Source organism: Muntiacus reevesi, chromosome 14 (genome assembly GCF_963930625.1).
Source record: "Muntiacus reevesi chromosome 14, mMunRee1.1, whole genome shotgun sequence".
Taxonomy (NCBI): Eukaryota; Metazoa; Chordata; class Mammalia; order Artiodactyla; family Cervidae; genus Muntiacus; species Muntiacus reevesi.
In genome coordinates, this window is record NC_089262.1 from 58,257,646 (window position 1) to 58,283,915 (window position 26,270).

Genomic DNA, 26,270 nt, shown 5'->3' on the forward strand with positions numbered 1-26,270 from the left:
AAGTCTTATAACTTTTTTAAAACACAGCTTTATTAAGATACAGTTCACGCACCATACAGTTCATCCATTTAAAGTATACATTTCATTGGATTTTAGATACAGGCACAGTGAATTTTTTTTGTCACCTCAAAAAGAAGTCTTATGCTCATTGACAGTTGGTCCTTATTTCCTTCCAACGTTCCCCAGACCTAGGCGACCAGTGACCTATTTTTTGTCTCTATAGATTTCTCATTCTAGATGTAAACACACAGTATGGTCTTTATTCATTCATCTGTTCATGGACATATAGATTGTTTCCATCTTTTGGCCGTGATAAATAATGCTGCTATGACCATTCACTTACAACTTTCTGTATGGACATATGTTTTCGTTTCTCTTGGGTACATTCATGGAAGTATAATTGCTGTGTCATATGGTAACTTTGTTTAATCATTTGAGGAACTAGCAGACTGTTTCCAAAGTTACTGCATCATTTTATATTCCTACCAGTGGTGTATGAGAATTTCAGTTTCTTCACATCCTGACTTTTTTATTTTTTGGATGTAACCTTCCTCAGTTCAGTCGCCCAGTCGTGTCCGACTCTTTGCGACCCCATGAATCGCAGCACGCCAGGCCTCCCTGTCCATCATCAACTCCCGGAGTTTACTCAAACTCATGTCCATCAAGTCAGTGATGCCATCTAGCCATCTTATCCTCTGTCGTCCCCTTCTCCTCCTGCCCCCAATCCCTCCCAGCATCAGGGTCTTTTCCAATGAATCAACTCTTTGCATCAGGTGGCCAAAGTATTGGAGTTTCAGCTTCAGCATCAGTCCTTCCAGTGGACACCCAGGACTGATTTCCTCTAGGATAGACTGGTTGGATCTCCTTGCAGTCCAAGGGACTCTCAAGAGTCTTCTCCAACACCACAGTTCAAAAGCACCAATTCTTTGGCGCTCAGCTTTCTTCACAGTCCAGCTCTCACATCCATACATGACCACTGGAAAAACCATAACCTTGACCAGGCGGACCTTTGTTGGCAAAGTAATGTCTCTGCTTTTTAGTATGCTGTCTAGGTTGGTCGTAAGTTTCCTTCCAAAGAGTAAGCGTCTTTTAATTTCATGGCTGCAATCACCATCTGCAGTTATTTTGGAGCCCAAAAAAATAAAGTCTGACACTGCTTCCACTGTTTCCCCATCTATTTCCTATGAAGTGATGGGACTAGATGCCATGATCTTAGTTTTCTGAATGTTGAGCTTTAAGCCAACTTTTTCACTCTCCTCTTTCATCAAGAGTAGGTGTGAAATGATACCTCATTATGGTTTTAATTTGTATTCTCTAATGATTAATGATGTTGAGCACCTTTTCATGTGCTTTTATTGGCTATTTTTATGTCTTCTATGGAGAAATGTCTTGTTTGGAGGCTTTGCCTCTTTAAATTTTTTTTTGGTCCATTTGTCTTTTTTTATTGAGTTGTAAGAATTTTTTTTAATTGTATATATGATTCTCAAATGTTTTATCTCATCTTGTGGGTTGTTTTCTATTTTCTTGACAGTTTTTTATTTTTTATTATTTTTTTCTTGACAGTTTTTTAGAGTACTTGGAGTTCCATTTATTTGTTTTTGTTGTTGTTGCTCATGCTTTTACTGTCATATCTAAGGACCCTTTCCCAAAGCTAAGGTCTTAAAGATTTACTCCTGTTTCACATGTAAGTCTTTAATCCGTTTTGAGTTTTTTTTTTTTTGGCCATGCCATGCGATTTGTGGGATCTTAGTTCCCTGACCAGAGCTTGAACGTGGGTGCCCAGCAGGGGAAGCACCAAGTACTAACCACTAGATTGCCGGGGAGTTTTCCTCATTTTGCGTTAATTTTTATATGGTGTGAGATTAGAGTCCCAGTTCATTCTTTTGCCTATGACTGTCTAATGGTTGCATCATTTCTTTGAAAAAACTGTTCTTTCCCCATTGAAGTTTTTTATTTTTGTCAAGAATTAGTTGGCTGCAGATACGTGGACTCTCAGTTCTGCTCCATGGACTTGTTTGTTTGCCTTAATACTGGAGAAGCTCTATTGTTTTTTGTTGCTCTGTAATAAGTTTGGGAATTTAAAACAGGATGACGTACACTTTTTTTCTGTTTTTAGGATTATTTTGGCTGTTGTGGGTCTGCTGCAATTCCATATGAATTTTATTTATTTATTTTTTATATGAATTTTAAAATCAACTTACCAGTTTCTATAAGCATGTCAGTTGAAATTCTGATTGGGATTGCATTGAATTGTAGATAAATCGGAGGAGCAGGTATTGCCCTCATAACAATGTTGAGTCTTTCAGTCAATGGACATGGAATATAGTCCCATTTACTTACCTTTTCTTTGATTTCTTTTGATGGTGTTTTGTAGTTTTCAGAGTATGAGCTTTGCGCTTCCTTCATTTGCAAGTATATTTTTATTTTTTATGCTATTGTGAATGGAATTATTTTCCTTAATTTCAAATTTGGCTTGTTTATTGCAAATTTATAGCACTGCGTTTGATTTTTGTATATTGATCTTATATCCTGCAACTTTGCTGGACTCGTTTATTCTAACAGTTTTTTAGTGGAGCCCTTAGGATTTTTCTACATACAAGACTATGGCATATACGAATAGAAGTAGTTTTACTTCTGCCTTTCTGTATTACTTTTGTAGGGCTACTGTAAAAAAGTACCATATCTGAGTGACTTAAAACAACAAACGTTTATTCTATCGTAGTTCTAGAGGCTAGAATTCCCAAATCAAGGTGCCCCTGCTGATGGTCCTTCTGGTAGTTGCTGGCAGTCCTTGTCATTCCTTGGCTTGTGGCAACACGATCCAGCCCTGCCTCCTTTGCCCATGATGTTCTTCTCCCTGTATGTGTGTCTACTTTTCTTATAAGGACAGCAGTCTTACTGGATTAGGGTTACCCCTAATCCACTATAACGTCATCTTCACTTGATTATATGTAGGAAGACCCTGTTTCAAAAAGAGGTCACATTCACAGTACTGGGGGTTAAGACTTCAATGTGTCTTTCTGGGGGATAAAATTCAATTTATCACACATTCCGGTCTGAATGTCTTATTTCTTTTCTTGCTTTAATTACCATGTCTAGAATTCCAGTACAGTGTTGAATATAGGAAGGGAAGAGCATCCAGTCTTTCACCATTAAGTTTGATGTTAGCTGTGGATTTTTCATAGGTGCCCTTTTCCAAATTGAAAAGTTCCATTCTGTTCCTACTTTGTGTTGATTGTTTTATCATGAAAGACTGTTGGAATTTGTCATATGCTTTTACTGCACCTCTTGAGATGATCATGTAACTGTTGTCTTTTATTGTATTGATATGATGTAACACATTGGTTTGAATTTTGGATGTTAAACCAAAAAACTGCATCCCCAGGATAAATTCTTCTTAGTCATGGCATATAATTTTTATATGTTATTGGATTCAATTTGCTAGTATTTTATGGAGGATTTTTTTTTTTGTCTGTATTCATAACAAATACTAAGCTATTATCTCTGATAATCTGATACCACGTTTTTGTGATCTCAGGAACTGAAAGCCCTCCAGCTGTGGCCTGGAGGGAAAAGGGGCCCAGTTTTCTTGGCTGCAGCAGCCTGAGGTAGAGTTTCTGCCTCACTCAGCTGAAAGGAGGGGGAGAACAGTCTTAGTTCAAATACCACGGACTTTCACCTTTGTTACTAAAGTTTCAACAATTTTTCAAACATATGTGCATCTTATGCCCTTAAGGTCCAGAGACTTTAACTGGTGGCTCTTTATTAAATTTAGCCAGTTTCACTGGGGAGAGGGCCAACAGAGCTCCTCATGCTGTCATGCTGGGCATAGATCCTGTAACTACTTCTCTTTAAAAAAAAAAAATCAGAATTTTAAATACATTACTTATTTATTTAAATAATTACTTAATTTTTGGGGCTGTGCTAGGTCTTCATTGCTGCACTGGTTTTTCTCTAGTCCGTGGAGAGCAGGGGCTCTTTTGTTGTGGTGTGCAGATTTCTTATTTTGGTGGCTTCTCTTGTGGCAGAGTAGGGGCTGTAGGGCGCACGGGCTTCAATGGTTGTAGAATGTGGGCTCAATAGTTGTGGCTCCCAGGCTCTGGAGCACAGGCTCAATAGTTGTGGGGCATGGGCTTAGTTGTTCACGGCCTGTGGGATCTTCCTGGATCAGGGATCGGAATCCAAGTCTCCTGCATTGGCAGATTGATTCTTTACCACGGAGCCATCAGGGAAACCCCTATACATTCTTAATTTGCTAAAATTTATTTACGTTTGAAGCCAACTCATAGTATAAAGAATTCATGATATTCTTCAGACTTTGGTGTCCATTGGGTCAAAACTAGTAGCAGATATGATTAAAGTTGAAGGATTTTGCAAGTGAATAAGAAAGGCAGGTGCTTGTTACATATGACCACAGTTAAAATTTGCATATAAGGAAAAGGTAAAAGGAGGAGCAAGAGTTGAAAATATTTGACTGTTAAACTGCATTTCTGTTGTTTATGAAATGTTATAAATAACTATAAATTTCTACTCCATTGTAACCAAAGGCATTGAAAGACCTGTAAAATGTAGTACTTTTTGATATACAGAACATGTATTTGGGAAAATACAGAAGATATTATTAATACTTTTCTTTTGCTGTTTTAGGAAATGACTGTAGGTGAACATTCCCAAGCTGAAACAGGTAACTGTTAATAAGGAAACTGCTAAAAATTCTTGGTTAACCCCAACAAGCACAGTGATTTAGCAGTGGTGATAGTAAATGAGTCAGCTTGCTGAAAAGTTGAAGGAGAAGATTTAGCAGGCGAATGTATTATCTCTAGGAGAAACTTGGATTCTTGGAATGCTGCTTTAGAGAGTGATTAACTGTTTAATAAAGAAGTATGTATTTTCTCTGTTAATGCACAGATGTGAATATTTCCTGTGAAGGTATTGAGTTATTTAATGGGAAGGAGGCACTTTCAGTGGGTTAAAGTCAACAGTTGACACTTTCTTTGTTTGTAGTATATAAACTGAATGAAACACTACCCTTGTAAGGGGTTAGTGGTATGGAAACTTGTTAATAGAGGATAAACACCTACATTGAAATTCTTTTCTAAGCAGACAAACTTAATTTTCCATATTCATTCTTCTATTGCTGTTGGTTTGGTTTTTCAGAAAATACCAACGATGGGAGCACTGAAGCTGCCATAGCCCTACTGACTATGGGAGATCTGGTGTTGCAGTCAGAGATTAGCGCAGAACAGAGTGATGGTAAGAATAAAAGAGGAGTCCTAACAAAAGAAGAAACCTTTAAAATACAATGTCCAAGAGATTATATTCATATTTGAATATTAAGTGACTATCTGCCTTTTTATATTTGAAGTTAGTGTCACTTTGTTGTTTTTCCAGAAAAGGTAATATGTATGAATATGATCCCTGGGTTGGGAAGCTCCCTTGGAGGAGGGCATAGCAGCCCGTTCCAGTATTCTTGCCTGGAGAATCCCCATGGACAGAGGAGCCTGGCAGGCTACAGTCCATGGAGTCGCAGAGTCAGACACGACCGAGCGACTAAGCACACACAAGCGCACGCACACGTGTATTGATCCATCCTGCTTACTTGGCCCTCCAAATGTGGTGGCCTCTATTTCCACATAGTACACTGGGTTTACTAAGGATAATGTGTATGCATGGAGTAGTCAATCTACTGAATCCTCTACCTTTATCATCATAAGTATCATTTGTCAGCTAAGTTCATTGGTCACTGATCACTTTATACATGTTTCTTTGGCAAAGGAGCTGCTGCTTTAGATAGACTTCTCAATTACATGACAGTCAAATATAGTGTGAAGGGATAGTAGCGGTCATTGAGATTATTTAGACTATTATGTTAGTCTAAATACGTGTCAACCAAGACTTTTAGTATTTTATTTTAGTCTATGGTCTTTACTATCAAAGGACCTTCTACTTTGTGTGAGTGTGTGTGTGTGTGTGTGTGTGCGCGTGCGCGTGCGCTCAGTCATGTCCAACTCTTTGCGACCCTGTGGACTGTAGCCCTCCAGGCTCCTCTGTCCATGAAATTTTCCAGGGAAGAATACTGGAGTGGGTAGCCATTTCCTACTTCCCAGGGATCTAACTGTATCTGTTGCACTGACAGGTAGATTCTTTTCCCCTGTGCCCCCTGGGAAGCCCACTCTACTTCTAAGTATATTAAATGGATAACTATGTTAATAATGCTGCTGTTAATTATTTTAACTGCTGATGAACGACCTGCCATTGAAGTGTCAGCCTTCTAGGCCCATAACACTATATCAGGGAAGTCTCTTGATTTGTGTTCTCTGTAGGACCCCTTTTTCAGTGGGAAAGTATTGCATTGCAATATGTCACAAATGTCTAGCACAAAAAATACTGGTTTTAAAAAATGATAAATGAAGATAATCCTGTCTTGAAATTCATCTGAGGTTATATAGTTACTGAAAGCAACAAAAAGGTTTATTTTTATTTATAATAACAGTTTCAGTCTATAAGAATTTTTAAACTTAGAACATGTCAAATTGCTTGCATGAGATATGAGGTCATAAATTTAAACTTGGAGCCAGAAAGAGCATACTTTAAAAATAATACAGATATTTAGTTTCTCAAATGTGTTTTACCCATTTTATCATTCCTTTGGTCCTGTCCTTAATGAATTTAATAAATCTTTAACACATTGTTCACTCAAAAAAAAGAAAATATTAGGGACTTCCCTGGTGGTCCAGTGAGTAAAAGTCTGTGCTTTCACTGCAGGGAACATGGATTCAGCCCCTGGTTAGGGAACTAAGATCCAACATGCTGGGCAGTGTGGTGGCGGCTGCATTCCCCCACAAAAAAATATATATGTATATAAGAAAATAAAATAGAATTTGGCAGTTGCTGCATGTTGAAGGATTTGTTTGGACATCTATTTGTATTGCATCAATTTTAATTTTCTGTTTTTTCTGCAATAGGAATATGTATACTTCCTGATGCTCCTTCAGTCGCTCAAAGCCATATTCCTTTCAGCCCAGATAATGCAGATCTCAAAAGTGTTCATGAATGCCAGGAACCTTCTTCACCTGTCCGCAGTACATCTCCATCAGTAGAAGAAAACAAGACTGTGTTGGATGTGGATAAACAGAATACTAAAGAAGAAACTGGTTTGACAGAAGAAGTAAAGGAAAGCACTACATCACCCAGGTTTATTTTGCTTTGTTAAACTGTTACTGTTTTTTGAGTTTTACAAAATAAATTACAGTGTTTAATTAATAAATATATATAAACCAACCATCAGTTTGGCTAATAGCTTTGAGTAATAGTTAATTAAATGTAAAGTGGGCAGTGCTAATTTTTCACCCTTTAAAAGTAGGGATTAGCTGATTTTTATTTTAGTTTAATGGTTTACATATTAAAATGAACCACAATGCATGTTTTAAGCTTTAAAGAAACAGTCCTATGTAAATATAGTCCCTGTTTTACAGACCTGGTCCAGATTCTCTTCCTCTCTCAAAGCTTTTAGATATTTCTACCATGTAATAATTTTAGCATTAAGAAATGAACACCCTAAATGATGTAGCTCCTGAGAAGATGGCATTTAACTCTACCAGTGCTGGATAGAGGGAGTCAGTGTGAGAGAATTTTTCCATAGTTGATCAATTTATCTTCTCACCTATTTCTAGAACTACAACTTCTGAAGTGACCAATAATTTGAGAAGGAGAAGTAGATTTGCCAAGCCCAAGCCAAATCTTAAGAAGATTTTAGGGACCAAGAGATTTGGTGCTCATCAGAAAGTTCCTAGTCTGTTTGTAACTAAAGGAGAAGAAGTGGAAATTCAAAGAGGTAAACTATATTGTTCCCTTAAAAGTTACAAAATTACTTCTGTCACAAGAAGTTTTATTGTCATTTCAAATGGGATATTCAGTTGTTGCAGTTATTTTAATTTAACTATTAAAAAGTTAAAACATACAGAAAGTAGAATGAGCTATAAAATACCCATAAATCCACCAACTAGTTTCAATAATTATTACCCTTTCACTATATTTACTTGATCAGACTTTCTCTTTATATATATATATATATTTCTCTGTGTCTGTTTATATGTGAATACTCAAGTGTACATTTCTTAGGCGTACATGCATGTGGCAGAAAACAAGACAGGACCCAAAAGGGAAAAATTTTAAAAACTCCTTCCTTTCTTGGTTCCCAGTCCCCTAATCCCATTTCCAGTATCAGTTTTTATTATAGACTTCTAGGAATGTTTTATCCACATGAGCATCTAAATAAGGTGTATGTATATATATATATATATACATATGGGTTCAGTCCCTGGTTGGGGAATTAAAATCCCACAAGCTGTGCATAGCCCCACCCCCACCCCCAAATGTACAGTTCAATGGTTAGTATATTCACCTTTTAGATTTTATAGATGATATATTTCCGCCAACATTTGGTGAGGGTATCAATTTCTCTGCATCCACCCAGACCTTTGTTAATATTTGTCTCTTTGAGTATAGCTGTCTTGGTGTGAAGTCCTGTCTTGACAGTTTTGATTTGCATTTTATTTCCCTTTTGACTAATGATGTTAAGTGTCTTTTTATGCGCTTATTTGCATAACTTCTTTAGAGAAATGTCTCCCAAGATCCATGCTTATTTTAGAATTGAGTTGTTTTTCATTATTGAGTTCTTTATATGTTAGTGCTTTCCATTTTTAAAGATTATCATATTAAAAAAAATCTTTCCATATGATTGCATAGTGCTCTTATTCCATTTTTTCAATTTCATTTATTCAATTTTTTCAATGGCCTCACTATATTGTGACTTACATGTTGAACCGTAGTCCCACTTCCTTTTCCATCTGCCCTTCCTGCCAAGGTCCCAACCCCTTAGGGAACTAGCGGGAGCAGGAAAAGCAGTGGTAGGCTGCATAGATTGTATTCAGTTCTCTCCATGTGTAGAGGATCTGAATATCTAGCATCTTTTTTCCCCTGTTTTGGGGTTCCTGGTTTCTGGTATTTTCTTTGAGCCAGCAGTGCCTGTGATTCAGTTAGTAAATTCATTCTTTTGGCTTGAGCAGTACCCAGAAGATCTCTTAGTGTGCAGGGTCCAGTTACCTCTTTATATAGACGTCATTGTCTTCCCATTTGTGACATTATTCTTTACAGATCAGCTCCCTCCCCGACACTTCCCCTAGGGTGCACCCAGCCAGACCTCATGAGTACCTACCTCTACACCTCTTTCTATGTGTGTTTCTGATTATACTGCTGTTACAATAAAGTAGAAATAATAGTTGTTGGTGAAGGACAGGGAAGCCTGGCGTGCTGCAGTCCGTGGGATCTCAAAGAGTTGGACACAACTGATCGACTGAACCGAACTAATAATTGTTGTGACTGCCAGGAGTGAAATAGGTGCAGTGCAGATTCATTAATTATCTCATTTATGTTAAAAAGTGTAATTGGCCCAGACCACCTTTCTGCCATGTGAAAAAGCTTGCTTTTTGGATTAAGAGAAGTTTGGAAGAGCCACTGTATAGTGATCTTTGAAAAAATATACTTCTGATGTGGAGATTTTGACTTTAGTATTTTGTAAAGTCTGTGTTTTAAATGTGTTTTTTATTTAAGACTCTGAGAAAAATGCTTCTCAAGAAACAGAATTAGAAGATAAAAACCTTGGATCGGTTACAGCAACAGAGAGTGCAGAGCAGAGCAAAGTGGCATCTGTACATGGTGTTGAAGAAGCCAGTATTTCACAGGAAACACACCTAACTGAAAGGTAAAAGAGGAGAGATGTTCTGGGATTTGCTTCATATTCTGTGTCAACTGTGACCATAAGCGGTAGCTGTAAAAATTTGTTCTATTGCATTTAGTATGTCTTAAGTTGGAAAACCATTAAATGAGATGAATCTTGACATAACCAGCTCTAAATATTATTCTGTGGCTGTCTCCTTGATTTCAGAGATATACTAACCTGTTTTTCAGAGGTGAAGAGCAAGAAGGGCGATCTGAAGAAGTTCCGATATCATCAGTTGCTCCAGCTGTTTCTTCTGAGTCAGGGCCCCACACACTTGGTTTGGGCATGGGTCTTGGTGAAAGCTCTGTTGAAGAGACTCTGGGAAAGGACTTTAATGGAGACCCTGTGCTTACACTAAATGTGCCAAAGGTAAAAGAATGTAAAATATAACAGTGACTAGCTAGTTGTAATTTACACACAATAAACTTCACCCTTTTTAGTGTATAATTTGACAAATTTTGATAAACATATATCGTTATATAACTGATACATAAACAATTCCATCACTCTCAAAATTTTCCAGTGTCCTTTTTTAGTCACTCCTTTCTCTCTACCTCCAGCTTCTGACAGCGACTAATCTTTTCTTCTTTCCCTATAATTTTGCTTTTATGACAATGTATGTGGTAGAATTTTTATTGAGTGTGTTTTTAGTCTCTAGAACATAGAGATAAAATAACCAATGGTTAGCTTTGTGTACAAGCTTTAAAAAAGGAAGTGTTTTGTACAGAGAGAACTGTTGCTTCAAGTTCCCATAGTTATTCTAATGAGCATCCAGCCCTGAGCAAATTCTTAATCTGGAAGAACAAGTACGAATTAGCCAGGTGAAGGGAGAGGAACATGTACGAAGAACAAGTGTGAAATAGCATGACATGCTCAGGGACTATATAAATAGTTGTGAGTGGGATATAAATGAGAAAAGTGCTTAGAGATGAAGTTAGGCAGCCTGGGGATGTATCATAAAAGGAGTTTTTATGGCTTGCTAAGGAGTTTGGGTTATATCCAAAGTTACAGAATTTTCCCCTACTGCCCAATTTTTTTAATTTTTACTTTTTATTTTGAAATAATTTCAAGTTTAGAGAAAAGTTGCAAGAATCTGACATAGAAATCTGTTAACGTTTTGCCTCATTTGCATGCATTCCTGGCTGTAAACATTACTCTCTGTGTGTTGCTCTCCATCTTGGTAGATACTTTAAAAAAAGTCAAACCATTTGAAAGTAAGCCGGAGTCCAAGCTAGTTTGCAATCTGGATTTCTTTTATTGCTTCCTCATTATAGATTCAAGTTACGTGTCTTTTGGCAAGAGTTACTGTGTAGGTGATGTTTTACTCTTGTGTGGCAGTCCATGGGGTTTCTAAGAGTCAGATGCAACTGAGCGACTGAACTGAACTGATTGTATCAGGGGACACATAATGTCAGTTTATCCCATTATTGGTGATACTAACTGATCACTGGGGTAGAATGATACCCACCAGATTTCTCGGTTACAATAGCACCTTTTCCATTTAGTAATTTAGTTTGCATTGATGATTCTTGCTTTAATCAATTAACTGACATTGTTGGTTACAAATTGAAAGTTTTAAGATCTTAAGCAGTGGAGAATTATAATTGGAATTGCATTTGAGAGAAAACAGTGTTTACAGTTTTGTGGAAAACTGATTGGATGGAGCCATGCTGGAGGCAACGAGACCAGTTTGTTTCCATGAACATGTCACCTCCTGATGGTGTGGTGGCTGCTGAGATGGGCATAGAGAGAAGGTTGAGGGTTTTGTGTCTCCCTTTTCTGTTACTTCAAAAATCGTTTCATGTTCCACACATACTTAACAATTTATTCATAATTGCTTTGTGTATATATGTGTGCTTATTTAAATGAATCAACATTTTATTGGTACATCTGAAAGTTTCAAAACACCTGAAAAATTCTCTGCTTAGGTTAGCTAAGTTGTTGAGTTTTGAAATAACTGTTCACATTGTCAGGAATTCTTTTTAAAACTTAGATTTGGTTAACCTTACTCTTTTAATTTTTTATGGCAGTGTATACCAACTAGTATTCCAGAAGTCCAGCTAGAGAATGTAAACAATCTTCAAGATCTAACAGGTATGATAATCTGCTTCAGTGGTATCGTAGAGCTTAATAATATGTTTTTTACTTACTCCCCATTTGACTGTAGTAAAAAAGAAAAAACAGTTTTGTTGGTCTATGATGGCCTTAAATTTTTTTAAAAAAGACACTTGAAATATTTTGTATATAAGCTTTGTTATTCAGAATTATAAATCTTATAAAAAAAGAATTGTAAATCTCAATAGAGAATCATCTTTATGTTTTATGAAATTACTTTTTATTATTTCTTGAGGGGTATAATTTAGTTTTTTTATTCTTTGGGATAAATTATGAAACTTTTTAGAAATGAAATAAATGAGTGATTTTCTGTCATTTCACGGTTCAGCTTTTCATTTCTAACTTTTAAACTTTGATAGTCAATCTAGTTAATGTACAGCAGGATGGTGAGGATGAACAAGCTTTCATTTTAACTCTGGTGGAAATCCCAACCCACGCAGTAGAAGAATATGCTGATAGCACCATGCAGTTAATGCCAAATCCTTTATTGCCGGCCCCCATATTGGTCAAATCAGCGAATACAAAAGAAAGAGAAGACACGAGGTAATGAATCATCTGACCTGCTTCTGCTAGGAGGAGGGGGTGCTTTGTGAATTGAATAGTATTGATTGAACAAGCCATTCACCAACCTTATTTGTAATTGTCATGGAGATCTTATTTAGTAATTATGTGATAAGTTAGAGAAAAATTGCTGATTTTATATCTGATAAAGTTGCCATTTAAATGTATGATACTTTGTGTGAAACTTTGTTGGTATTTTAAGTGTTTTGAAAGCTAAAAAAAATTAGCAGTATGGATCATAAAATATCATGTGTTAAAGATGTGGCTACATTGTATACATTTACATATATTTTAAATACTGAAATAAATATACATTCACAGAAATTTACAAAAATAGTACAAAGAGGGTGCACTTTAAAATATTTGTGATACTCATTTTCTTTGCTGTAAAATTCTTAAGTTGTATTTTAATAGTCATTGGTAAGATGCCTAATTGTCTATCAAGTAACATCTGAAATTGAAGCCTTTCATATTAGGAAGAAATATTTTAGACTACAATTTAACTTTACTGACAAAACATTTTATGCCTCAGATTTAATTCAGTATTATGTAATTTAAGTTGTGAGCCTTTTTAAGTATGAATGGAGCCGAAAACTTAACATTTTTGTGGCCGTGGCCATGTATATATTAGTTACTTAGAAGTTTCTTTGGCAGTTTTCTTGAGAGTAGCTCAGCCTTTAGCATCATTAAGTAATTAATTTACTGTGTGTGTATTTTCTATGCAGTAGCAGTTTTCCAGTAACCTCAGTTGGTCAAGATGACATGTGTTTATCTAATTCTGAAAGAGATGATTCAGAAAAGTCTGCTGCTAATTTGGATCTTGTATCTAGGAAGAGATATCATTGTAGCCTTGATGAAAGTGACCATGTCCCTCCTGCCAAAAAAACTTCACTCACTTCCATAGATGATTGTCAAAAATATACCTCTGAGGTAAGATGGCATCATTAAACAAGTAAGATGGCCATATTAATGGACCTATTTCTGTTCTTCCTTTAGATTCTTTATATAAACATAGTTCTAATAATTTCTACCATAAATAATCCAGATAAAACTGGTTTTGGACTTTTACTTTTAACTAGTTCTAGGTGAAAATTGACGGATGTTACTCAGGAAACCCATTCCCAGTTCATTGTCATTGGCTAAAGATAAGACTGAAGCATCATACAGATCTGGATTTTGGCTGTACCAGTTAAGAGCTGTGGGATCTTAGGAACGATACTGAATGAGTTCCCTGTTGTGTAAAATGGTAATAGTGATATCATTACCGGGCGGGGGGAGGAGGGGTGTGTGTGCGCCCACGCGCTCAGTCATGTCTGACTCTTTGTAACCCCTTGGGCTGTAGTCCGCCAGGCTCCTCTGTCCATGGGATTTTCTAGGCAAGAATACTGTAGTGAGTTTCCATTTCCTTCTCAGGGGTATCTTCCCATCCCAGAGATCAAACCCACGACTCTTGCATTCCTGAATTGGCAGGCGGATTCTTTACTACTGGCGCCACCTGGTAATATCATCACTGCCATTATCATAATGCTTAAAGCTTCCCATTGCTCTTAGGAATAAAACCAGAACCTCTAAGGCCCTGTTTGTTCATTTGGTTATTTTCTGTGTCTCATCTCATCTTCTGCTGCTCTCTGCCTTACTAACTGTATTGGCCATTTTTCAGTTTCTTGAGTACACCATATTTCTTCATGTTCCAGGGCATTTCTTTTGCTGTCTCTTCTTTTTGAAATGTTTGCTTGCAAAATACACAGACTTCTTGAGCTCAATCATAAACCTCAGGGATGCGTGACAGTACTGTGTGGACTCAGTTACTGGCCTCTGTGTCGTAGGTTTGTTTAGCACCCTCTCTGTTTTTGTTCCTGATACTCATCATAAGGTACTACACTATGGAAAGATTAGAATCTATATTCTTAAAAGGATGGTTGAAGACCAGTAGTCCTTAGATTATAGCCGACAACAGAAGTGGTGTATTCTTCTATATCTAATAGTTTAAAAACTGGTATTCCAGAATAATTTTTAATTTCTCTTAGTATGTGTAAAGTTGAACATCTTTTCATATACTTAGGGCTTCCCTTGTGGCCCAGCTGGTAAAAAATTTGCCTGCAATGCAGACCTCGGATCAGTCCCTCTGTTCAGAAGATCCCCTGGAGAAGGGAAAGGCTACCCACTCCAGTATTCTGGCCTGGAGAATTCCATGGACTGTATAGTCTATAGGGTCACAAAGAGTCGGACACAACTGAGTGACTTTCACTTCACTTCATATGCTTAAGATCCAGTTTTATTTCCTTTCCTGTGACATGACTATATTCTTTACCCTTTTTTTCAATTTGGTTTGTTGATCTTTATCTTACAGATTTAGAGGAACCATCTGTTTTGAATGTGATATGAGTTGCAAATTTATTTTTCTCAGGTTGCTGTCTTTTTTTTTTTGGCTGCGCTGGGTCTTCATTGCAGTGAGGGGGCTTTTTCTGATTGCAGCTTGCATAGGGCTTCTCTAGCTGTGGTGTGCAGGCAGAGCTGCCATGCACATGAGTGTCCCTGTGGGATCTTAGTTCCCTAACCAGGGATCGAATCCTCAGCCCTTGCACTGGACCACCAGGGAAGTTCCTTCAGGTTGTCTTTTAATTCTACTTTTTGTGATTTTCTTCTGGAGACTTTTTTGCTTAACTTTTTAATACGACAGTCTCAAGGCATTTAAAAAGGTAGTTGTTGTCCAGTTGCTCAGTTGTGTCCTGCTCTTTGCAACCCCATGGACTGCAGCACACCAGGCTTCCCCGTCCTTCACTATCTCCTGGAGTTTGCTGAAACTCATGTCCACTGAGTCAGTGATGCCATCCAACCATCTCATCCTCTGTCGCCCCCTTCTCCTTTTGCCTTCAGTCTTTCCCAACATCAGGGTCTTTTCCAATGAGTCGGCTGTTGACGTCAGGTGGCCAGAGTTTTGGAGCTCCAGCTTCAGCATCAGTCCTTCCAATGAATGTTCAGAGTTGATTTTGTTTGGGATTGACTGATTTGATCTCCTTGCGGTCCAAGGGACTCTCAGGAGTCTTCTCCAGCACCACAGGTTGAAGGCATCTGTTTTTCCGTGCTCAGCCTTTTTTATTGCTAGTGTAGTGTATCCCTATGTGTCTGTCATCCAGTTTCAACATTTTGTCAGCATTCTATGCAGACATTGTTTCATTTTATTTTAAAAGTATATTTAATGACATGGAAGAAAGACCATAGCATATCATTATATGCAAAATTATGCCACCAGTTTATAATACGCTGTTTAACAAATGACGGGCTTCCCAGATGGCTCAGTGGTAAAGAACCTGCCTGCCGGTGCAGGAGACGCAAGAGACTTGGGTTCTATTCCTGGTCGGCAAGATCCCCTGGAGAAGGAAATGGCAACCATTCTAGTACTCTCGCCTGGAAAATTCCATGAACAGAGAGGAGCCTGGCAGGTTATAGTCTGTGTAGTCTCAAGGAGTCAGACATGACTGAGCATAGCACACATGTTAAAAAATTATAGATGTACTTTGGAGTGACTAAATCTTAAAAAAAGGATGTGCAGTGTCTGTCGGGCCTATTTGAGGGTTTTATTTTCTAAAAAGTCGAAGTTATAATTTCAAATTCTAGAATGTATATACATTGCACTTAGATATGCAGATGATTTTTATTTTTCTGTAGTCAAATTTATTAGTCTTTTGGGCAATTCCCTGATGGTCCAATGGTTAAAACTTGGCACTCTCACTGCTAGGACCCAGGTTCAATTCCTGGTAGGGGAACTGAAATCCTGCAGGCTCAAAAAAAAATTTTTTTTTAATTAGTCTTTTTATGTATGCCTGTGGAGATTACGTTATACACTGAAAGTCTACCTTGAAATGGATATAAATTCTTCTAATTAATATCACTGATATGTTTAGAATTTATTTTGGTTTTAAGAACAGTGGAACCAAGTTAATTTTCCCCAGATACCTGTTTGTCCCAGCATCATTTATTGAAGAGTTCATCTTTTCTCCACTGATTTAAAATTCCACTTTTGGGGACTTCCCTGGTGGTTTGGTGGTTAAAACTCCATGCTTCCATTGCAGGAGGCATAGGTTCAGTACCTGGTTGGGGAAGTTAGATCCTGTGTGCTGCACCACAAAACCAAAAAATAAAATAAAGGTGTAGTTTTTGGGGAAAAAAATTAAAAATTAAATAAAATTCCTCTTTTGTCAGATACTAAATTCCCATAAATATTTGGGTATATTCCTAAATTTTCCTTTCTTCTGCATTGATTTACCTATTTGTTCTAGGGCCAGTTTCACACTGTTTTAAAATCATTGTAGCTTTTAGATGCTTTAATATCTTAAAGGAACAGTCTGTTCTTCTCCCTGACCCCCAATACAATTTTCTTCTTTTTCCAAGATCTCCCTAGTTGCTTATTATGTTTTAAAGTTTATGTTAATGTTAGCATTTGCTTATCTGGAGCTTAAAAAGAAAATCCTGTTGGTGCTTGTGTTAGGATCATACTACGTTGATGGATTAACAGAGAAAACTGACATCATAAATGTGATGCTGAATGTACCTATCCAGAAACACTGTGTCTTTCTATTTCTTTAAGACTTCTTTTGTGTCTGTCTCTTAATGGTGTTTTACGTTTTTCTTCATTTAAATCTGGCTTATTTCCTACTGGGCTGTATCTAAGAATTTTATACTTTTTTGTTGTTGCTATTATCATTAAAATTAAAAGTTCTTTGAATCTAGAATGCTTTACTGAATTCCCCTCATTGTGTGTAATATTTTTTCAGTTGGTTCTCTTGAGTTTTCTAAGTAAACAGTTATATCATCTGCAAATATAATTTTAATTCTTCTCTTCTACTTTTTACACCTTGAATTTCTTTCTCTTTTTCTAATTATATTCGCAACTATAACTGTAAAAAAATCAGAAAAACAGTCCTGATATTGGACATCTTTTTCTTATTCCTGACTTCAGTGGGAATACTTCCAATGTTTATGAAATGGGATGCTGGCTTTTGGACTGCAGTAGTTAATATTTTGTTAACAAAATACCTGTCTATTCAATTTTATGTGTTGTTTTTTTTCCCCATGAAGAGTGATACTATTTCATGCTTTGTCTGCAAATAGAGAGATGATGCTATTTTTCTCTTCAGATTGGTTGATTTGTATTAATGTTTTAAAATACTGAATCATCTTTACATTCCTGAAGCAAACTTTTTGGCTGTGCCAGATTATGAGATGTTGGTCCACCAACCAGGGATTGAACCCATGCCCTCGGCAGTGAAAATGTGAAGTTCTAATAGCTGGGCTGCCAGGGGATTCCCAAACTCTGTTTGTTTATGATGTTTTAGTCTTTTGATGTGCTGCTAAATTATGCTGGTAATACTTGATTTGATATTTTTTCACTGATGTAAAACTGCTTAGTTGGATCAATATTCCGTTTGATTTGTAAAAGGCATTTGTTTTCCTCTTCTGTTATGCTACAGAATAAATAGTAGCTGCAGTGTTTGATAGATGTTTGATAGAAACATCTATCATAATGATTTCATAATGTTTGATAGAAATGTTTGATAGAAATCCTCTGAAACATGTCTGACCCTAGTGCTTTGTAGGAGATAACCAAATTTCTTTACTTAAGATAGAAAGAAGGAGGACTTTCCTGGTAGTCTAGGGGTTAAGACTGCACTTGCACTGCGGGAGATGATGGTTCATTCCCTGGTCCAGAAAGTTCTACATGCCTTGCAGTGCAGCTAAAAAAGTGGGGAAAAAAAAAAAGTTTTTTTTTCTAAAGAAAGGAAATAAAGTCAATTTTGACAACTATAATTTTTTTTTAAATTTTCTTAAAACAGGTGTGTTCAAAGGAATTAACAAATGTTTTGGAGGAAACAGGTGAGTGAAATGATTGCATTTTCCAAGGTACCCCTCATAAGTATCATTTAAATTTGGGATAGAAGATGAGTCTTGTTCATTTTTCTCTAAGAATCAAGCCTTTATTATTAGAGGGTGGTTTTTTTTTTTTTTTTGGTCTGAGATCTTAGGTTTAGCACTTTGATAGCCCTGAAAAGCTACTTTCATCCTATATTTAATAAAAAAACCATATAACTCCAGGATTTCCTGTAAAAGCTCAACAGTTAACACTGAACGAATTGGAAAGCTGTGTGTAAGGGAGTTTCTGTAGGTCCTTAGTTAGCTTTGCCCTCTTTTGTGTTTAGTTAATTTGTGTTGAGGTGCAGTTGATTTGCAGTGTGCTGTGTCTCTCTGCGGTACAGCGCAGTGAGTCTGTTACACGTATACAGATACCCACTTTCAGATTTTATTCACATGTAGGTCATTACAGAGTACTGAGTGGTGTTCCCTGTGCAGTGCAGTAGGTTCTTATTGGTTATCTAGTTCTGTGTATAGTAGTATGTATATGTCAGCCCCATTCTCCCAATTTATCCCACCCCCATTCCTCCTTGGTAAGCATGAGTTTATTTGCTACATCTGTGACTCTTATTTCTGCTTTGTGAATAGGTGCATTTGTAGATTGCACGTATAAGTGATACCATGTGATATTTGTCTTTCTGTGTCTGACTTCACTCAATATGACATCCCTAGGTCCATCCATTTTGTGGCAAATGGCATTATTTCATTCCTTTTAAGGGCAGAGTAATATTCCATTGTATATAGGTAGCGTATCATTGTCCGTTCCTCCATTGATGGACATTTAAGTTGCTTCCATTTCCTGGCTATTGTAAATAATGCTGCAGTGAACATTGGGGTACACATAATTTTTCAAATTGCAGTTTTCTCTGGATATATGTCCAGAAGTGGGATTGCTGAATTATATAGTATCACTCTATTTTGTTTTTTAAGGAACCTCCATACTGTTCTCCATAGTGGCTGTACCAATTTACATTCCTACCAACAGTATAGGAGGTTTCCCTTTTCTCCACACCCTCTCCAACATTTATTGTGTGTAGATTTTGTGGTGATGGCCATTCTGGCCTTAGTTTTACCCTTTGATTAGAAAATGATAACTTTTTTATTTTGCTAGTTCAAGAAATATTTACGGAGAAAGCTTTTCTAAGTCAAAATATCGATATATTGATATAAGTATTTTATATCTGAACATAGAAGCTGTTCCACAGCGTTTACCCATTATAGTATGCCTGGGACGTCCTTGGTGGTCCACTGCTTTGGAATCTGCCTGCCAGTACAGGGGACACAGGTTCGATCCCTGGTCTAGGAGGATCCCACATGCTGAAGGGCAGCTAAGCCTTGCACCACAACTACTGAAATCCAGGCACTCTAGAGCTTGCATGTGACACCTGCTAAGGCCAAGTGCCCTAGAGCTCGTGCTCTGCATTGAGCGGCCACCGCAGTGAGAAGCCTGTGTGCTGCAACTAGAGAGTAGCCCCTGCTTAGCGCAGCTAGAGAAAGCCTGCACGCAGCAACAAAGACCCAGCGCAGCTAAAAATAAAATAAATAAAATTTAAAAAAAATTCCTAATAGTCCAAATAACTTGACTAATTTTTAATTTAGCTTACCAAAGTAGGTTCACGATAGAATAATCATGGGTTTTCTTCAGATATTGCAGTATAATTGAATATTAATTTCAACATATGTGCTTACCATTTTTATCTTTTTTGAAGGGGAGTCTTACAAGGGACAGGATATCTTCCCTACCTCAGGAAACATACAGACAATTTCAGAACCTCAGAAAGAGCAACTTGAACCCACTTCTCAGAGTATCAGATCTGGATCTTTTGATAAAATAACAGATACACAAGAAACGAATGCATCTCAGTTACCTCAGGATGAGATAATGGTGTCTGATAAGGAAGAAAGAACTTGTGCTGCTTCTGAGTCTGAACAAATGGGTAGCATCACATCGTCTTCAAAAACCCCATTAACCAGGTATCATGAGAAAATCTTTAATGTTTCTTTCTCTCCACATTTTGCTCTCAGTGGATAAATTAAACCTATATGGAATAGGTGTAACATGTATAAAGACTTAAGTCCAGTACTAAGGTTGGTGTTTTATGAACATACCACTCTGTCACTAATACAAAGGGAATGGGTGTCATCAAAGGAAATACAGTTAATACCAGACACTTTCAGAGGACATTCCATATGACAAGAGCTTAACTTTCAGGTAAGGGCTTCCCTCATAGATCAGTCAGTAAAGAATCTGCCAGCAATGCAGGAGGCCCAGGTTTGGTTCCTGGGTTGTGAAGATTCTCTGGAGAAGTAAATGGCAACCCACCCCAGTATTCTTGCCTGGAGAATCCCATGGACAGAGGCGCTTGGCAGGCTATAGTCCATGGGGTCGCAAGAGTCGGACACGACTTACCAACTAAACAACAGCCATGACTTTAAGTACCGAAACTTTGACTTTTAGATAGAACATCTTTAAAATTTAGGATTGCACACTTTCAGATTGTTCATGCTTATTATTTTGATAATTATTTATTCTACCACACAGTAGCTCCCAGTGCAGATGTAGATGGTGTGAGACATAGGGCTGCTATGAGAAGTGGTCTGGAAGTTGTTTCATTGAAATCCCAGATAATGTGTGCATTTCTCTCCCTTGTGGCATACCACAGAGGTCAGCTCTCGCTTTCTCCTTATAAGAGTAAGTGTGAAATTTAAGCCCAAACCAGCTTCTCCCACATTACTTCTTCGTACTAGAAGCAAGTCTGCTGAGTTATGGACATCTGCTGGCTTAGCAGCAGCATTCAAATCATTAATGTGGTGTTGGTGAATTGAAGAGGGGAGGATATGTACCAGTCTCCACTAAAGGAAAGTGGGAGGAAGGACATATATAACTTGAAAAAGCATATTTAACAAACCTGTTCTCTTTGTTATATAAACTACATCTTTTATGGAATTAGGAATGTGCTTAAAATAGTCATGGGAGTTTGGGTTAAACCAGTTGAGAAGCAGTGTTTTAGAACAAGGGTTCTATAGAGCATTATATAGTATATTGTGATTATATAATCATATATACATAAACAAATAAGCATGCTCTGTTGCGATAAACTTAATTATAGAATCGGTTGGTGGACTGCATTTGGCATGTAGATCATAGCTTGCTGACCCCTACTCTGGAGTCTTCCTACTCAAAATGTGGTCCTGGGACCAATAGCAGGGACATCATTTGAGAACTCAATAGAAATACAGAACTCAGGCCCCACTCCTCATCAGCTCAGTTGGAATCCTCGTTTTAATAAGCTCCCCAGGCGATTTGTATGCACTTTTAAGCTTGATAAGTACTACTCTAGAGAAAGCTTTGACCTTCGTTACAAGTATATGTCATGGCAAGTGATTTTCAGTACCTAATGGTATCAGCACTTCGAAGATGTGCCACTCATGTGGTATCACACGTGCCAGTTTAGCATTCATGGAAAGGAGTTGATATTAAGAATGTGTCTTTCTGGAACTTCCCTGGCAGTCCAGTGGTTAAGACTCCAAACTTCCAATGTAGGGAGCGTGAGTTTGATCCCTGGTGCAGGAACTAAGATCCCAATGGCTGGGCAGCAAGAGAAAGAAGTTTAACTATACAGATACTGATGTTGTCCTATAAAATTTTGTACATTCCTGCTTTTAGTTTCTTTGCTATAATAATCTGCCTATGAAAAATTTAGTGACTATTAAAAAAAAAAATAAAAGAATGTGTCTTTCTGGTTATTCTTGAATATCTTTACATTTGCATTTCTAGACCTGGCAGAAGACCCCTGGGATTTTTGTCTTTAATATGTTCAAAGAATAGCTTGGACTCTGATGAACCTACGCAGGTTCATAGTAAGAAACGCCTAAAACCTGTTATACCTGTATCAAGACAAAATTTGAAAAGATCTAATCTGCCTAGTGTAAGCCAGAAAAAAACTCAAGAGTCCTCTGATGTCCCATCTCGAAGTGTTGACAATACTCAACCTACGAATAATGATAGTTCAGCAACTCAGGTATGTGATAACTGTTCTTTATTTGTATAGAATGGATTGGTTATAAGACTCAACTAGGAAAGACATGGTAATTGCTTTCTTCATCTGGATGTCAGAAATTATTGCAGAGCAACTCCAATCCATCTCCTCCCTATCCTCCCCTACTTACTGGAAGAAGATAAGGTGCTGAATTAGAAAGTTACAGCTAGTTTAGTACAGAGCCATTGAACTAACCATAAATGAACACTTAATTGCCAGTCCTTTACTGCAAAGAAACTTCTGACCTTTTGGCTCCTTTTGTGGAAGCAAAATAAAGCAGTGCTTGCATTTTATTTCCTTGAGGAAAAATGTCCTGACACCTACAGGAATTCAAGGAACAGTTAAAATTTGCTTGCATGTTTCATTTCTGTGCATTCTAAAGCAAGTACTAGGGCAGAAAAATCTGGGAACTTATATCAAGGACTTAGGAAGAATATTGGGGTGACTTATGTCAACAAAGAAAAGGCTGGTGACTATTATTGGATAGCATGGAGCCTCAAAGGAAAGAGTATTTTTCTAAAGGACATGTTTAACATTTTTAAAGTATTTTATATTATTTGCTACAATTGTATTCTGAGACCAGAATTTTATGAGTCTTTATTATTGTTGCCAAATTACTTTGGAGAATAGTAATTACCAAGTGTAACAGTGCCAGTTTGGCCACATCCTTACCAGCCTGAGATGTTACTCTTCAAAATACACTTGTTTTTCTTATTTAATATACTGGTGGAGGAGTGGAAATGTAATTTCATTTTCTAAAACTTATTTGTTTATTTATTTCCGGCTCTGCTGGGTCTTGCTGCAGTGTGAGAGCTTTCTCTTGGAGGCAACCAGGGCCTACTCCATGGTTGCTGTGTGTGGGCTCCTCTTGTTGTGGAACCTGGGCTCCAGAGCGTTGACTTGGTAGTTGTGACACATGGGTTTAGTTGCCCCAAAGCCTTTAGGATCTTCCCAGACCAGGGATTGAACCCATGTCCCCTGCATTGGCGGGCAGATCCTTAACCACTGGACCACCAGGGAACTCCTGTCATTTCAATTTTAAAATTTGCATTTTTTCAGTTATTAGTGAGTTGGTTTTTTCCCCCCATATGTTTACTAGATTCTGTTTCTGTCTCTTTTTAAATTGCTTTTGTTTTGTTTTGTTTTTTTGCTGATTTATAGCTTTTGGAATCTCAGTAGTTTTCTTTTGTATGAGATCTTTACGCATGTAAATAAGCCACATACCTTTTAACTCTTTACTACAAGTATTTTTTCCAAGTTTATTTACTTTTTAAAAATTTGTTGTACAAACTTTTAAATGTTTAGTTAACTATTACTCGTTTCTTGGTAAGTTATTAAATTACTTTTATGATTAAAAGTTTTTCTCCAGAGGTATAAAATTTTGAATAATCAGTTTTAAAACTTTAACTTTAGTCATGGTTATTGACTTTGGTATATAGGGTGAGGCAAGCATTTAATCTAAATATTATCCTCAAATTTCTACTTTGTTTTTTTTTTTTACTAACATATTCCACATGTTTTAAAATGCATAACCTACAAAAGAGAGTTTATAGTAAGATATTTTCCACATCTGTCCTTTAGCTTTGTAATTCGTCCCTTCTGCAGGTATGTGGTGTTATCAGATTTTGATTTACTTTTCCAGAGACATTTTAATATATACAAATATAAACATTTTTCTTCTTTTTTTAGATAAATAATGGCATATCACCTCTTCTTTGCTTTTCTCATGTAGCAGTGTGACTTGGAGACATTACAAAACAGTAGATAAAAGGCTTCCTCTCTCTTGCTCTCTCTCTTTTTTTAAAAAAAAAATTGTTTTTACTTATGTATTTGGCTGCACCAGATCTTTGTTACAGCATGCAGGATCTTTAGTTGTAGCTTGCAAACTCTTAGTTGTAGCATGTAGGAACTAATTCCCTGACCAGGAATTGGACCTGGGCCCCTGCATTGGGAGCACAGAGTCCCAGCCACTGGACCATCAGGGAAGTCCTTTGCTCTCTTTAAAAAAAATTGAATTATTAACTTTTTATTTTGAGATAATTATAGATTATCATGGAGTTACAACATGCAGTTATAAACAGCTATACGGAGGGATCCCATCTACCCTTCACTCAGTTATCCCCAGTGGTAACATCTTAATGAAACTCTCCTCCAGTATCACAACCACAGTAGTGACATTACGACAGTCAAGAGACAGAACAGTTCTGTCACTAGAGGGACCTTTCGTTTAGCCCTTTTACAGACACGCCCACTTCCCGGCCACCCCCACCGTCTCTATTCTCTGGCATCCTGGTTTGCAGTAAATGCGTCTTTCTGGGACTTGCCTGGCGGTCCAGTGGCTGGGACTCTGTGCTTCCAGTGCTGGGGGCCCTGGTGCGATCCCTGGTCGGGGACTGGGTCCCGCGGGGCACAGTTAGGAGTTCTCATGCTGCATCTGAAGATCCTGTGTGCCGTAACTAAGACTGGCTGCAGCCAAGTAAGTAAGTAAAATAATTGTGTATTTCTTTTTTAAAAGTGGGTCACCCCAAGAACGTTTTATAAATGGAATCGTGTATTTGGGACTGGTGTCTTTTCAGTAGTGAGTCATCCAGATGGTTTTATGTATCAATAGTTTGTTCCTTTTTACTGCTGGATAGTATTTCATAGTATGGATGTACCAGCTTTGTTTATCCATTTAGCCACCAAAGGACATCTAGGTGGTTTTCAGAGTTTGTTATTATAAATAAACCTGTGAACTTCTGCGTGCAACTTTTTGTGTGGACATAAATTTTCCTTTTTTTTCAGGAATAAGTGCCCTCATTGTTTTTAATGATTATGTAATATTCCATTGTTCAGGTGTACCATAGAGTGATACTGGTCTCACACATAGGCATTTAGGTTATTCCTAATTTTAACAACTCATTTATAAGTAGGCCATTTTTCACATTTATAGGTTAAATTCCTAGAAATAGAATTGCTGGTCTAAAGGAATGATTATTCTTTTGACAGACATTGCCTGATTATTCTCCATAGGGATTATATCAGTTTCAGTTCTTAGCAGCAATGGATGAGAGAGCCTTTTCCCTCACAGTAGTATATTATTGTTCATTTTTTGTCTTCTTTATAGATTTAATGTGATATAGGTTGCAGTTTTTTGCCCCTCTGTGGCATTTATCTTTTGATTTTGCATACGGTGGTTTGTGCCGTGCAGATTTTTTTTTATTTTTATGGACATGAATCTGTCAGTCTGCTGTGGTTTGTGGCCTTCATGTTCTTCCTTCACACTCTCTCCCCCACCCTAAGATTATAAACCATTTTCCTATGGTATTTTACAGTAGCTTTTTAAAATGAATTTTGTTTTTGGCTAGGCTGGATCTTCGTTGCTGCACAGGGTTTTCTCTGGTTGCGGCGACGGGGCTGCTCTCTGGTGGTGGAGTGCGGGCTTCTCCTTGGGCCGAGCCCTCGGTGCAGGCACGGGCTCATAGGGCGCGGCTTCAGCCGCCGTGGTGCGTGGGCTCATGGTTGCGGCGTGCAGGCTTGGTTGCCCCACGGCACGTAGGGTCTTCCTGGACCAGGGGTTGAGCCTGTGTCTCCTGCATTGCAGGTGGACTCTTTACCACTGAGCCACCAGGGAAGCCTCTATGGTCAATTTTTAAAAATGTTTTTACATTTAAGTTTATTGATCCATCTAGAACTTGTAATGGTGAAGTATAATAGGTCTGATTTCGTTTTTGTGAGATAGTTATACAGTTGTCCAATATTATTTATTGGATTATCCACCTTTTCTCAGTTTTTTTTGAAATATCAGTTTTATCAGATACTGAATTTCCATCCGTATGTGTTAGAGATATTTCTAGTCTTCTATTTTGTTGATATTCATGTCT

General features: G+C 37.5%; 1 protein-coding gene across 3 annotated transcripts in view; it reads left to right on the forward strand.

The window, feature by feature from the left end:
• BDP1 (B double prime 1, subunit of RNA polymerase III transcription initiation factor IIIB) overlaps positions 1–26,270 on the forward strand; it is a 79,351-nt gene that overhangs the window by 49,383 nt on the left and 3,698 nt on the right. For 2 of the 3 annotated variants that reach the window (XM_065905759.1, XM_065905760.1), the window contains exons 27-38: positions 4,648–4,684; positions 5,158–5,253; positions 6,966–7,194; positions 7,674–7,834; positions 9,613–9,763; positions 9,970–10,150; positions 11,812–11,875; positions 12,256–12,439; positions 13,183–13,387; positions 18,292–18,331; positions 20,077–20,341; positions 22,146–22,389. In XM_065905759.1, coding sequence (XP_065761831.1) covers positions 4,648–4,684; positions 5,158–5,253; positions 6,966–7,194; positions 7,674–7,834; positions 9,613–9,763; positions 9,970–10,150; positions 11,812–11,875; positions 12,256–12,439; positions 13,183–13,387; positions 18,292–18,331; positions 20,077–20,341; positions 22,146–22,389 — 1,857 coding nt within the window. The remainder of the gene's footprint in view (positions 1–4,647; positions 4,685–5,157; positions 5,254–6,965; positions 7,195–7,673; positions 7,835–9,612; positions 9,764–9,969; positions 10,151–11,811; positions 11,876–12,255; positions 12,440–13,182; positions 13,388–18,291; positions 18,332–20,076; positions 20,342–22,145; positions 22,390–26,270) is intronic. The other variant, XM_065905761.1, reaches the window with a different exon arrangement.